We start from the raw sequence: 12,053 nt of genomic DNA, 5'->3' as shown, positions 1-12,053 counted from the left end.
TTTTCCACTTTTTTCCTCTGTTTTTTTTAGTTTGTTTCAATTGAATTTATTATCCTTATCGTAATTCTAAACTTGTGTTACATATTCTCGCCAAATTTCCCCTATAAAGATGTCACATACCCCTGTGATATTTACATCCAAAAAAATCATATAATAGATTATTCTGAGCATACCCTTGAGTTACAGAATGTTTACATTATACATTATAAACTACAAGCACTTTTGCCCTGATTCATGCTGGAAATATGTGAAGTAAGCATATTGGTTTTATAAAATGCTTCAAGTCAGCTTGCTGGTTTAGGAAAGCTGAACATAAAAGTAATACTCTGTAAGTGGGATTCGTTTATGCTGCTGATATTTAGTGTGAGTGGAAGGGGGGTTTTTTAGCCTCAGTGCTTAAACAGAGTGGTTTTCTAATCGTTCAGCACTACAGTCTCAGGCTTTTAGGAGTCACCTCAAGCCTGCTTTTGGGGGCTGCAAGTTAAACCAATTTTTCCTATTCCTGAAAACAACAGGCTGGGAATTGAGCTGTTGCACTATGTGGTCTGCTGCAAAATCACAAGGCTGCATCATTTTCTTGAAATTAGTCATAATCAGAGGTTGAAAGCACTTCTGAAAGCTTGCTGGGGATCTCTCATACTGCTGGGAAAATTGCTTGTGTAGATGTGATGTGCAGCTTTCTCCCAGCCTTAAAGTAGAGCCTATTTTAATATTTTCATCATTCATTGGCAAAACAAATTGGTTTTAAGGCTTCTTTCTAAATGTATAATGATGAAGAGAGATGTTCCCTGGGCTTAAGTGTGTTTCAGATGAGTTTGATGCAGGCTGATATATGCAGAAGTTGGATTAATCTGTATGCAGATAAGTTTGCTTTAGTGCACAGTCTACAAATTCCCTGGGTTTGGAGTGAAGGGGGAGGGGAAGCAGGGGCGGGTAAGTACTGATATGTACTGGTCAAACATTACAGGGTAAGAAGACGACATTTCACTAAGTAAGGGGAAGGCTGAAATGTTGATGTTTGAGAGAGAGGTGGTGTATTGCTTGCTTATTTATTTATTTAAACAATTTTTTTTCTTTCTTTGGTGGTGATCAAATACTTGAAGGGATTTAGCTCACAATTTCCTCCTGAAAGCTGTGCTATCCCATATTACTATCTCTGTGCATGATTTTATGTCTATGTTTTATTTCATCTTTTGTTTTTCTGTTTGTGTTTTGTTTATTGTAGAATTGCCATGAGCTGGAGAAGATGGACTTGGAAGAGTGTGTTTTGGTGAGATTTAATATGAGAAGGAATATTGAACGGCCAGTGTAAGGATGCAGTACAATAGCACTTTCAGTTAGATGTGCTTTGATTTTTATTAATAGTGCTGTGTTTATGGTAGGAAATAAAAATAGTTATTGGGAAATTCTATAGAGGGAAATACTTGGAGAGTAACAGGTGATGGGGTGTTTCCCAGAAACAACAGAACTTTCATCTGGTAGACAGAGATATCTTTTTTGAGGGTTGACTCTCCTGCTGTCTGTTGCTTATGGCTGTTTGATTTCTTTTATTTCTAGATAACTGACAGCACATTGATACAACTTTCCATACACTGCCCTAAGCTGCAAGCCTTGGTAAGTGGAACTCTTTGTCTGTGACCTTTGATACATCCCCCCAAACTGCACACACAGGCAACTCCTGCAGTACAAACCCGGGCTGTCCACTCTGTATCTAGAAAACATTCCTGATGCACAGTGATACTGTGCCAAATATATGCAAGTTTCATAAGTATTCTAAAAGCAGCACATTACTCCTAAAATATTTACATGCATTGTGTGATTTAAAAAATGTTACCGAGTGATAACCAGAAAGCTTATGTTTTATGGTTAACATCCTTCATATTTGACTTCTTACATACTCGATTCAACTAAAGTACTTAGATCCTTTATAGACACTTTCAAGTGTTCAGTAATGATTTTCTTAGGGAGTATGACACTTCACATCAAATATTGAATAAACAAAACCACCCAGAGAAGATAATGTAATCACTCTGTAATCAGTTTTGCATGCAAGCATTTTTTTCCCAAGGACTCCATTTACATAATAAATTATGGAAGGTTTTTTTGAACTTGACTTTTGAACATAATTGGGGAGGATTGAGATGCCTTCAGTGGGGATCTCTGCTTACTATATTTCAAAGAACTGTTTTCTAGGGAGTGGTGGCTTAGACCTTTCAGATCATCAAAACCAATTTGAGGTGACATACATTTCTGTTCTTTAGTCAAGGTACTCCAAAGTTACTAGATTGTCCTTACAGTAGGAGCTCCCGTATTTAGGGCCAGTTGTCCCATAAGTGTAGATTTGTTATGTATTACTTAGATCTATGTGAGAGAACAAGTATCTGTATAATCTCTTCTTAGATGGGATTAAAGGAAGGTTTGCTGCTTTCTTAATTAAATTGTGTTATGATTAGTGTTACTCACTCAGGGTTACTAAGGTAGCAACATGAGGAAAACTGTCTTTTAAAAAGGAACTTGTTCTTTATTTTTTATTATTGATGTTCTTTATTTTTGCTTATTAATCATCTGGCCTCTTTTCTGAATCATAATTCTTGATGTTAAACCAAGTGAGTTGTCAGAAGATATGGACTCATTTGCATGGGACATGTTCTGTTCTGTAAGGGACACGGTTTTGTATTGTAATCCCAGTTGTAACCAGTTTTTGCAAGAAATCTTTGGTACCAGTTCTGCCAGTGCTTCAACAGAGATACCATAAAACCTCATAGTTTCCAAGGACTTTTTTCTGAACCTACTTCTGTTTGCTGGCCTCTGTGTGTTAGCCCACAGACAGGGAAGTGTGGCCTTGGTAAAATATCATACCTTTTCTAAGGAAACCAGAAAACCTGGTGGTTTTGTTGATCTGTGTATCCTGTGGGAAGAAAGGATATATAGTCAGATTGTCCATGAACAGCAATGAGAATTGCTGGGAAAGAAAAGACAAGGCTAGCAGGTGATAAATACACTACACTAACTAATCTTGATGCTTCAAATGTGAAATCACCTACTGTTGATGGTCCTATAAACTCTTATGTAGTTGTGCTTTAGTGTATATTTAAGTGTATTTGCAATAAATATTTTGGAGTTGCAATGATCAACTTTGAATTTGTTTTTTGATGTTTGGAGACTCAGTAGATGGTGGAAACAGGCAAAAGAACTGTTAGACCAATTGTAGCCAACTACTGATCTTTGTCAGTATCAGAGTACTCAAGTGCTTTACTTATTGTACTTAAAAAGTAATTTCTAGCAAAAGTGTCAAATAATTGTACATTGAAATTATTCGAGAATCTTTGAAGTACTTGTGATATTCCTGGACATGAGAAGACAGTTGAATTCTTCATTTAAGTTGATCACACTGTTTCTTACTCTCACAGCATGTCAGGCCGTATTTGATTTATACACAGCATTCGATATGTATTAACAAAAAAAAAAAAGAAAAGAATTTCACCATATATTTTTGTTCTTAAGATTTCAAGCAACTGTTTTTGTAAAATTCAACATCATTAACATTTCCTACCAGGCTTATGAAGTCAGAAAAATCATGTGGTTTAATATGAAGTTTGTGTCATTTGGCATATTTGTTTCACAAAGTTCTACGAACTCGGCCGTACATCCTGTATTGTCCTTTCAGTACCAAATACCGTGTCTCAGGAAAGCTGATTTTTATAAGCTGCTTACTTCCTGGGATGGAATACTCTTAATTAGCCAGTGACTGCTGCCATAGCCAACAGCTCCACAGAACCTCCTGTCCTTCCTTGAAACAGCAGAGCTGTTACAGACATTGGTTAACCCTGCAGCTGCTGATTGGTCCCAGGCTGTGAGCCAAACCAAATGCTCAGAGCATGTATATAGAGAAAGTAGGTACAGGAGAGAGAGTAGTTGGTAGTGCTCAGGCTTCCTTGTCCGGCTGAAATAGAGGATAGATGTGTTGTAACGACGGTCAGGAAAGCTTTCATGTCAGTCAGGTGATTGGCAGGAGGTACTTTTGAGCAGCTCTGAGTTAAAAAGTGCTTTTGGATTGCTGCAAGTGTTTCTTCATCAGTTGCTATCTGAAAAAAACAACTTGGGGCAGGGAAACGCTTCTTCAGAACCAGACACCATTAGACTTAGACTTAGAAACAAGTACGGGCAGAACACAGGGCTGAGCATAAAGAAAGGCATTAGCTCAGAGCCCAGGGCAAGAGGAGAGTTCACAGATCCTGCATGTTTCTACTGGGAAAGATTTGAGAGCATTCATTTCACTGGTGACAGAGTGGTTTTTAAGCCTCCTCCGAGAAATGTCTTGTTTCCCGTTGTTGTCATCATCCGTGCTTCTCCAAAAGTCATGAATTCCCTCAAGGAACAAGGAAAGTGCTTTGTGTGGTGCCTGAGATGCAGCAATGTTTTCCATGTTCTCGAAATTCAAAGGATTAAAAAAACACTCTGAAGAGGAGCAGATTTTTTTGGTTTATTATGCTGACTGTTGCAGAAAAGACTGGTCCTGTAGCACTACGAGATGTTTATTGCTCCTTGTACGTACAGCCTGAGGTGCTAAGTGCTCACAGCTTGGTTTTTTTTTAATCATTATTTGGCAAATCAGTCCAGTCTGATTGTTCTTTATCTATGTGGACTTGCACAGGCTTGGTCCTCGTGGTAGCTATGAAACAGTAACTCCTGAGCAGATGCTCATCTATTCCTGTATGTTCTTGATCATCCTTTAGAGTTGTTTCTGGTTTCTGGCACAGTGCTGTTTGCACTTGTGTGGGACAACTGGAACAGAATTCCCACATTCACAGAGAGTAAGGGGGCCTGAGGAATTTTGCCAGTGACATGTTTTGGGACTCAACTTGTGAAACAAAGTAAAAATCCAGTACAGCTATTTTGTTAAGTAAAGCAGTTCCTTGTTTTTATTCTTCTGGATTTCAGCTGTGTACTATTTGTAACTGTTTAACCACTGGAACAAAGGAGATTCAATAGGACTTCTGATGTCCAGAGGCTAGATTAATTTAGGACTGAGTGATGTTAATTGTTTGCCTCTCTGTTTCAGAGCTTATCTCACTGTGAACTGATCACTGATGATGGGATCCTTCACCTGAGCAACAGTACGTGTGGTCACGAGAGGCTGCAGGTACTGGAGCTTGACAACTGTCTTCTCATCACTGATGTGACTCTGGAACACCTGGAGAACTGCCACAACTTGGAGAGAATTGAGCTGTACGACTGTCAGCAAGTCACGCGAGCTGGAATCAAACGAATCAGAGTATGTGTTTACTGACTTGTTCCCATGGGAATGCCAGAGCTGTTGATACTGCTTGAGATTGTATGAGTTCTACAGGCATCCCAAGCCAGGAAGGCTGGAAACAGTCTGACTGTCAATCTATTAGGTCTTCCCACCTCTAGAGACTGTAGGTGACTTTTCTGTATGAGCAGCAATAATTGTCAGTTTCTGACTCATGACACTTTTGCTGTTGGAATGAAGGTTACCTTCTGCTTTCCATATTTTTTCAAATACGGGCCTCTCAGTTTTTAGAATGGTGTAGTGGTATTCTTTAACTATTCTAAAATATACATTAAGACACAGAGCCAATAGTAAAACATCTGCGTGGATATTTCATCTAATGGGTTGTGGAGCCCTTAGGCCCTGGAATCCAGCCCCAAACCTTTTCTCTGTGTACCTTGCCCATTAGGTCAGGGACTGCCTACCTTGCGGGGGCAGCATTTTAACCTTGCTGTTAAACTTGTCTGCAGCTTCGTATCCCAAATTTGTGTCCAAACACTTTTGGAATTGGAAAACTCATTCCCAATAGTGACTCAAATTGAGTGCAGATGCCCAATTCTATTTCCCGCCATCTTCCAGGATGAGAACAGCAGGAGAACTATAGGAAACAAGGTACAGACAAGTCCTCCTTAAGTCGCCAGGGATCCACCTCTCTCTCCCCTGAGGGAAAACACGTGCCTCTCCTGATGGAGAGCTGTCTGGGCTGATTAGTGCTTTGTTGGGTAACCAGTGGGAGCTCTGTGCAAGTTGAATGTCCAGACATTAGTGTGCCTTAGCTGGATGGGACGTGAGGAATTACATGTCAGGAGGAGACTGCTTGGCTACCATCCAGTGTATAGATGCTTTCTTCTTAGCTAACCCACCTTCATGAGAGAGTACTTGTTGGCAGCAGTTGAGGTATACTGCTTCTCTTCACTTTTCTCTTTTTAGTTATGTTTCTTTCTCTGCCATTATAATGCAGACTTTTCACCCGCAGGCTCATCTACCTCACGTGAAAGTTCATGCTTACTTTGCTCCAGTAACTCCCCCTCCCTCGGTCGGAGGGAGCGGACAGCGCCTCTGCAGATGCTGTATTATTCTTTGACAGTAAGTGCAACCACACAGAAAATTCTGTCGTTGTTGAAGAAAGGGACTGCAAGTCAGCGGAAGGAGGCGGTTTCCTGACAGTCCTAATGGTGGTGTTTGGTCATCCAGTTTTGTGACAAGAAAAGCATTTTTTTTTTTCCAGGTAAAAATCTTAACGTAATGTGCAGCTGTGGATTAAGTTGGTGATGCTTTGGTTTGTATTAGTAACTCCTTCCTTCTGTTGGCATGAGAACTGCAGTACTGTGTAAAACGTGTGGGCATTGCAGCATAGCAGCCACCTGGTGAAAGGTCACTAAACTTGGAAGTTAATTTGCATTTGTAAGCGCTACTCCATGTGAAGTTCGAACTTAACGTGGGGCTCGAGTCCGTCACACCAAGGAACTGAACCTGCTGTTCTGTAACATACACGACAGATTAAATATCAGGTGTAAGGACAAATCAGCTTTAGCAGATGTTGACCAAAAAAATGCAAAGCAATCGTAAGCTCTTACAGTGAAACAGCAGCTTATTCTTTTTCATGATTCAGCTTCATATTTAATTACATAACAGGACATAATAGGTAATGTCAAAAGGTAAGATAGTACCTCAAGATAACTACATAAATAGAAATACTTCCCAAGTTTTTGGACTTGGTTCAGTTGAACTATGCTCGTACAAAGCTTGCCCGTCACCAAACGCACGTTTATGCCCAAAGCCATCGGCCTTTAACAGGAGTAAGAAATCCACTGTGGTAGAGCTTGTGCACTCTACTGTAACTGGCTGCCACAACCATACATGGTGCTGACTGTAACGCCATTCCTGTGTGTCCTCAGTTACCTCTGTGGTTGGTAAGGAAAGGGATGTATTATACGTGCTGTTCTACAGATGAAGAATGGAAACCAGGTTCAGCTACAGGAAATACAATGGAGCAAGGAATTCAAGCTGTTTGTCCCATCCATTTTAGGGACAAGCATAGGACAAACTCTGTAGGCAGGAGTTGAAACAAACCAAACCTGTGGTTTTCAAATGTAAAAGCCCAACTCTTCATGTTTGGGGTAAGAAGCTGTCAACTTCTGAATGGTAATAATAATGATGAAATCTATGTATTAACTCTTAAGGCCATGCTTTCATCCTTAGTTTTTCAATGCTAGAGGATTAGATAAACTTTTTTATATTAAGCAACTTAATTATCTGAGAGAAACTACTTGACAGTTCAGAAAGCTTTTTTTGTGTAAGTTTGATTGTGTGTGTGTATGTTTTAAGAGTTCATGGCCTGTGTTTACTGAAAATTCAAAAGCAGTTGGAAAAGCTACTACTGGATAGTAATGCAATTTCCCCCCTCCCCACCAAATTTTAAGCTACTTCTAAAAAGGAGTGTGAACATGAGACTTCTATGGATAGCAATAGCCAGGTTGCATTCATGATTCACAGAGGATGGGGACAGTAAATTAAGACCTCAACTTCGGGGTTAAATTATAGCTTAGAGTACAGTACATGGATTTCTTTACTACTCCAAAGTAAGCCAATCTGGGCTTCTTTTGCACAGTAGTGGAGTGCTGTTACAATCGTACACCTAGAGTTCCATGAAGACACTGCTATTGTAATAAGAGAGTTTTAAGGAGATTTTATTTTCAACTGTACCAGGAAAGTCATTGGTACCAATATGTCAAGATGTGTTGCCTTTTGTTGGCTCATTTTTTTCTAAGAACATAATGAACCTTGTAAAAGTCCATTGCATTAAAGATGTACAAAAACAAATGGAACCTACTCAGATATAGGACACTTAAATAAACAATCAGCTGATGTCAAACTTGAATTTGTTGCAATTATTTCAAATCTACCCAAGATTGCTACTGGAAGCAGAAGATCTGTGTGACTGTGCTGGGTGTGGGACACACTACAGAGCTTGTTTACTTCCCTTCCTTGCCTTTACATACCATTAGTGCCAAAGCAGATCTTGCAAGTAATCTGAGTCCTAACAGTGGACATGTCTGTAATGCATGTGAGGGGGGGAAAAAAGTAAAAAGAAAAGCACATTTACAAAATTATTGAAAAACATTTATTATACTTAAATTGAAATGTGTACATCTTATTAAAAAACAAAAGCAATTTGCTGGTGCCATAATTTAATTCCAATTTCAAGTGAGCTCTGGACAAACTACTGTACAACTTTCAAGATTTTTTAAAATTAGATATTTGGATACTTTCCAATCAAGGATATTTCCACTTTTATAAAACATTTGGATTTGAATGTGGTGTGAACTAAAAAGACACAAGTGTCAGTTCAAGAAAATACTAGGACCAAACAATACCCAAAGATGAACAACTCATAGTCAGAAATGTTTAAGTAAGTACATAAAATTTTACTTTCAGTGCAGAAAAAAAAAAAAAAAAAAAAAAACAAAAACAGGAAAAAACCCTCTAGGTTTGATGAATTTAAGTTTTCAAAATGCTACAGCTTTCAGAAGCTTTTCTGCTAAGCACTTATGCCAGTTATGAAAGGGGAAGTGAAAAAAAAAAATCAAAGTTGCTTTTTTACATGCTGTAGTAGTTGCTTACATGGAACACTGCAGCATAAAAAGCAAAACTATTCCCAAGCTTTTAGCCAGAGATCAAGGTGGAACTTTCCAAAGGCACAAAATGACAGCTCTGAAACTGTCACCCAATACATTTGGAAATATTCCCCTTTAAGTACCTAACCAGTTGAAACTTAATGTTACCCTAGGAAATGCTGTGCCATGACAGTACAAGAAATATCCAAAATACCGAAAAAGCACATTGCCTGTTTCAGAGAAAAAAGTGAGTATTTGGTCATATGGAAGAGGCACTGTAGCAGGTGTACAGTATGGACTGGAGGGCAGAGAAAGGTCAACAGAAAAGGTAAGAAGATGTTTGTCCGTAATAGCAACTCCAGCAGGGCGTTCACTGCTGGGAAGGAGACTTACAGGGTGTGTATTTAGTGTTTCTTAAGCAATTTATTCGATGTTGCTGAAAGCTATGACAGCCCTGTGGTGCCAGTGGGTCATCTTCCCTCATCAGCATAATTCCACTAAGTCAGAAAACCCCACCTCTCACTGCTGTATTTTTAAAACTCACAATTTTACAAGCTAAGAGTTAAACTGCAGCAGTGCTCCGCAGAGAACCTACGAAACTAAACATAAAGGATGCATAGGCAATTCTTTTCCATTAAATTCATTAAAGCAAAACACAATTACTTGGTACCCTCCAATAAGGTACTATTGATAATGCAGTTTGCTGCATGCATATATTGCATCTGTCTAGGGCTTCTTAAAAGCCCTTTTCTGGCATTTACACTTCTTACATACACTCTTATACACAATTTACACGGGAAGCTGTTTTGACAGCTTTACTCTCAAAGACCTGACAACCTGATCACTATCACCTTAACTACTCATCTCCACACAGATTAGCATGTGCTCTGCTAACATCAAAAAATAAAACCAGCGTAAGGTACAAGCACGTAATAGACAAACTGGCACAGAAAGGTAAATGCCCCCAAATAAGTTTACATTCATCTCCAACTGGATACAGATAATAGAAAAGCAACACTGCTCTGCTTCTATGAACTGTATCTACTGGCCATAATTTGCCTTATTTCAGTAAAGGGCAAGCACCTTTGCTTACATTGTCTTCCATGCCTGTACGTAAGCTGTCATGGCATTATACCTCTCATGAGGACACTTAGCTATGGCAGTGATAAGAAAGTTCACCTATCAAACAGCTCATTAGAAAGGTCATTTTGTGTTTTCAATATGAAACATCTTATACAGTGAAGTTAGATCCTAAGGTTTTGGATGATCTTCATAATCTTTAGGCAGGACTTCATTCTGCGTTGGAGTATCAGTGTAGCAATTGTGTGACGTCACTTCAGAATTATGTGGAAGCCTTCACCATTTTCAGCTGAAAAAAGAATAAAAGTGTCAATCTTTCTTAAACAGAATCATAAAAATATGAGCCAAGGCACCAAAACACCAAAGTATGGACTTGGTTTTAAAAGTACAGCCCATCCACAGCAAAAACATAGCTTTTAAAAATTTTCTGCTTGTGCTAAGCAAAGATGTTATGCTTAATGATTTGTAATTGGATCTTCAAAGTTGGGACAGTTTCTGTAGGTAAAGTCTGCAGAGAGTCAAACTTGTCCACTGATTACAGCCATTTGCTGGCACCTTTCACCAGAAATAAACTGGACTCCTAAGGAACTGTGGGATTCTGCACCAACCCACGGAAGATGATTATTGACTAGTAATGAAAGAACAGAACATTGTACTCTGTTCTGCTGACTCTCATGACTCAGTTAACATTCAGTTTCTGAACTTCAGAAGTACTACTGCCAGGATTTTAAATTATTTTGAAACATCACCATTCTCAACAATTATCAGCAGCAAGCACTGTGATGGCTGACTGAGTTTTGTATGAGATTTGTTACCAAATGCTGCACTGGCGCTGAACGGGAAACCTTGGAGAAATGACTGAGGTGCTACACAAAGGCTGAAAGTTCTGACCAAGACAGGAAGAACTTGGTTATTTTCTGCCACTATGTGTACAGGTTTTTTTCTTTTTTTTCTCTAAAGAAGGCTCCTTGGTGGAATAAACAATTAAGTTCTAGACTGTCAGAAAAGACAACGTACCTTTTATTGTGGTGAATAAGAAACAACTCTCATCTTGAAAGTTCTGAACCATCTGCAAAAAGAAAAAAAGTTTCAAAACCCTCCTGAATAAGACCGATGCCAAAAAAACACCAAATCAGGTACTAAACACAGCCTTTTATAAGCAATTCCATATTTTTTGTTTTCTTGAAGGGACACAATATATATACCAAATTAAAATCCACTGCTTATTACTCATGTAACCAGTTGGGAGCCCATTACTGCTGGCTGTGGTTTGGGAACTCCAAGTCTGTGTAGCAGACACCTGAATAAGCCGAATTCAGCAGTATTGAAATGCTCCCTGCCTTTGGGCATGATCAAAATAAATACATACTAAGTAATTACTGCAGCATTTATATAGATGAACTATATAGACCTATACAGACTAGTTGCCTCTCTCATCATAGTCTCAATTTAATCAGGTAGACGAAGAGTGTCATTGAAAGAATCCTTCTGCTTGTTTCAATGCAAAGGAAAATATATTCTAAAATATCAGAAAATACTAGGCTGCATTATCAAACAGAAAAAAACAGTAGTAAATAAGCAAGCACAAGAAAATCTTCCACTGTAATTCATAAATAAATGCCAAGAAAATAAAATTTCCATTACCTGATCACTAACAAGAATGTGGATGCCTGTGGGACCCTGTCTGTAAACCTGGTTGATCTGATGCAAAGGAATATTAAATGCCAAAGCAAGCTTGCGTGTGACTTCTGAGGCTGCCATCTCCTCTAAGTAGATTGCGTGATAAACTACAAGAAAAAAAAGCATTTACATAAGCATGGTACTAACGGATAACGAGTAACTATATGAAAAGAAATCTGAATCTCTTTACACACCAGGCTTTAAAAAGTTTTAAAAGCTAAAAATGTGTAGTTTACCCTCCTCCTGTTGTCACTAAGAAGTATGAACTGCTCTGACTTTTCTTTCAAGGAAAAGTCATAAGCACAACTCTTACAAGGGAGAGGTTTCTGTTTGCTCTGAGACTGAACGCAACTTCCCCATTTTTTCCTGTATCCTGCACAAAA

General features: G+C 38.8%; 2 protein-coding genes across 7 annotated transcripts in view; one reads left to right on the top strand and one right to left on the bottom strand.

Annotated features, from left to right (window-relative positions):
• FBXL2 (F-box and leucine rich repeat protein 2) overlaps nucleotides 1-8,174 on the top strand; it is a 51,594-nt gene extending 43,420 nt beyond the window's left edge. For all 3 annotated transcript variants that reach the window (XM_027729226.2, XM_027729225.2, XM_027729228.2), the window contains 4 exons: nucleotides 1,226-1,270; nucleotides 1,558-1,614; nucleotides 5,063-5,275; nucleotides 6,270-8,174. In XM_027729226.2, the coding sequence (XP_027585027.1) occupies nucleotides 1,226-1,270; nucleotides 1,558-1,614; nucleotides 5,063-5,275; nucleotides 6,270-6,377 (423 nt within the window). In that variant the 3' untranslated portion in view covers nucleotides 6,378-8,174. The remainder of the gene's footprint in view (nucleotides 1-1,225; nucleotides 1,271-1,557; nucleotides 1,615-5,062; nucleotides 5,276-6,269) is intronic.
• UBP1 (upstream binding protein 1) overlaps nucleotides 7,967-12,053 on the bottom strand; it is a 35,400-nt gene continuing 31,313 nt past the window's right edge. For all 4 annotated transcript variants that reach the window (XM_027729221.2, XM_039388320.1, XM_039388319.1 and 1 more), the window contains 3 exons: nucleotides 11,635-11,777; nucleotides 11,008-11,059; nucleotides 7,967-10,279 (listed from right to left, as the gene is read on the bottom strand). In XM_027729221.2, the coding sequence (XP_027585022.1) occupies nucleotides 10,242-10,279; nucleotides 11,008-11,059; nucleotides 11,635-11,777 (233 nt within the window). In that variant the 3' untranslated portion in view covers nucleotides 7,967-10,241. The remainder of the gene's footprint in view (nucleotides 10,280-11,007; nucleotides 11,060-11,634; nucleotides 11,778-12,053) is intronic.

This window comes from Pipra filicauda, unplaced genomic scaffold, assembly GCF_003945595.2.
Source record: "Pipra filicauda isolate LSUMZ 115617 unplaced genomic scaffold, ASM394559v2 scaffold62_size3274119_pilon, whole genome shotgun sequence".
Taxonomy (NCBI): domain Eukaryota; kingdom Metazoa; phylum Chordata; class Aves; order Passeriformes; family Pipridae; genus Pipra; species Pipra filicauda.
Note: the sequence above shows the minus strand (reverse complement) of the source record. Positions and strands in the feature narration are given on the sequence as shown.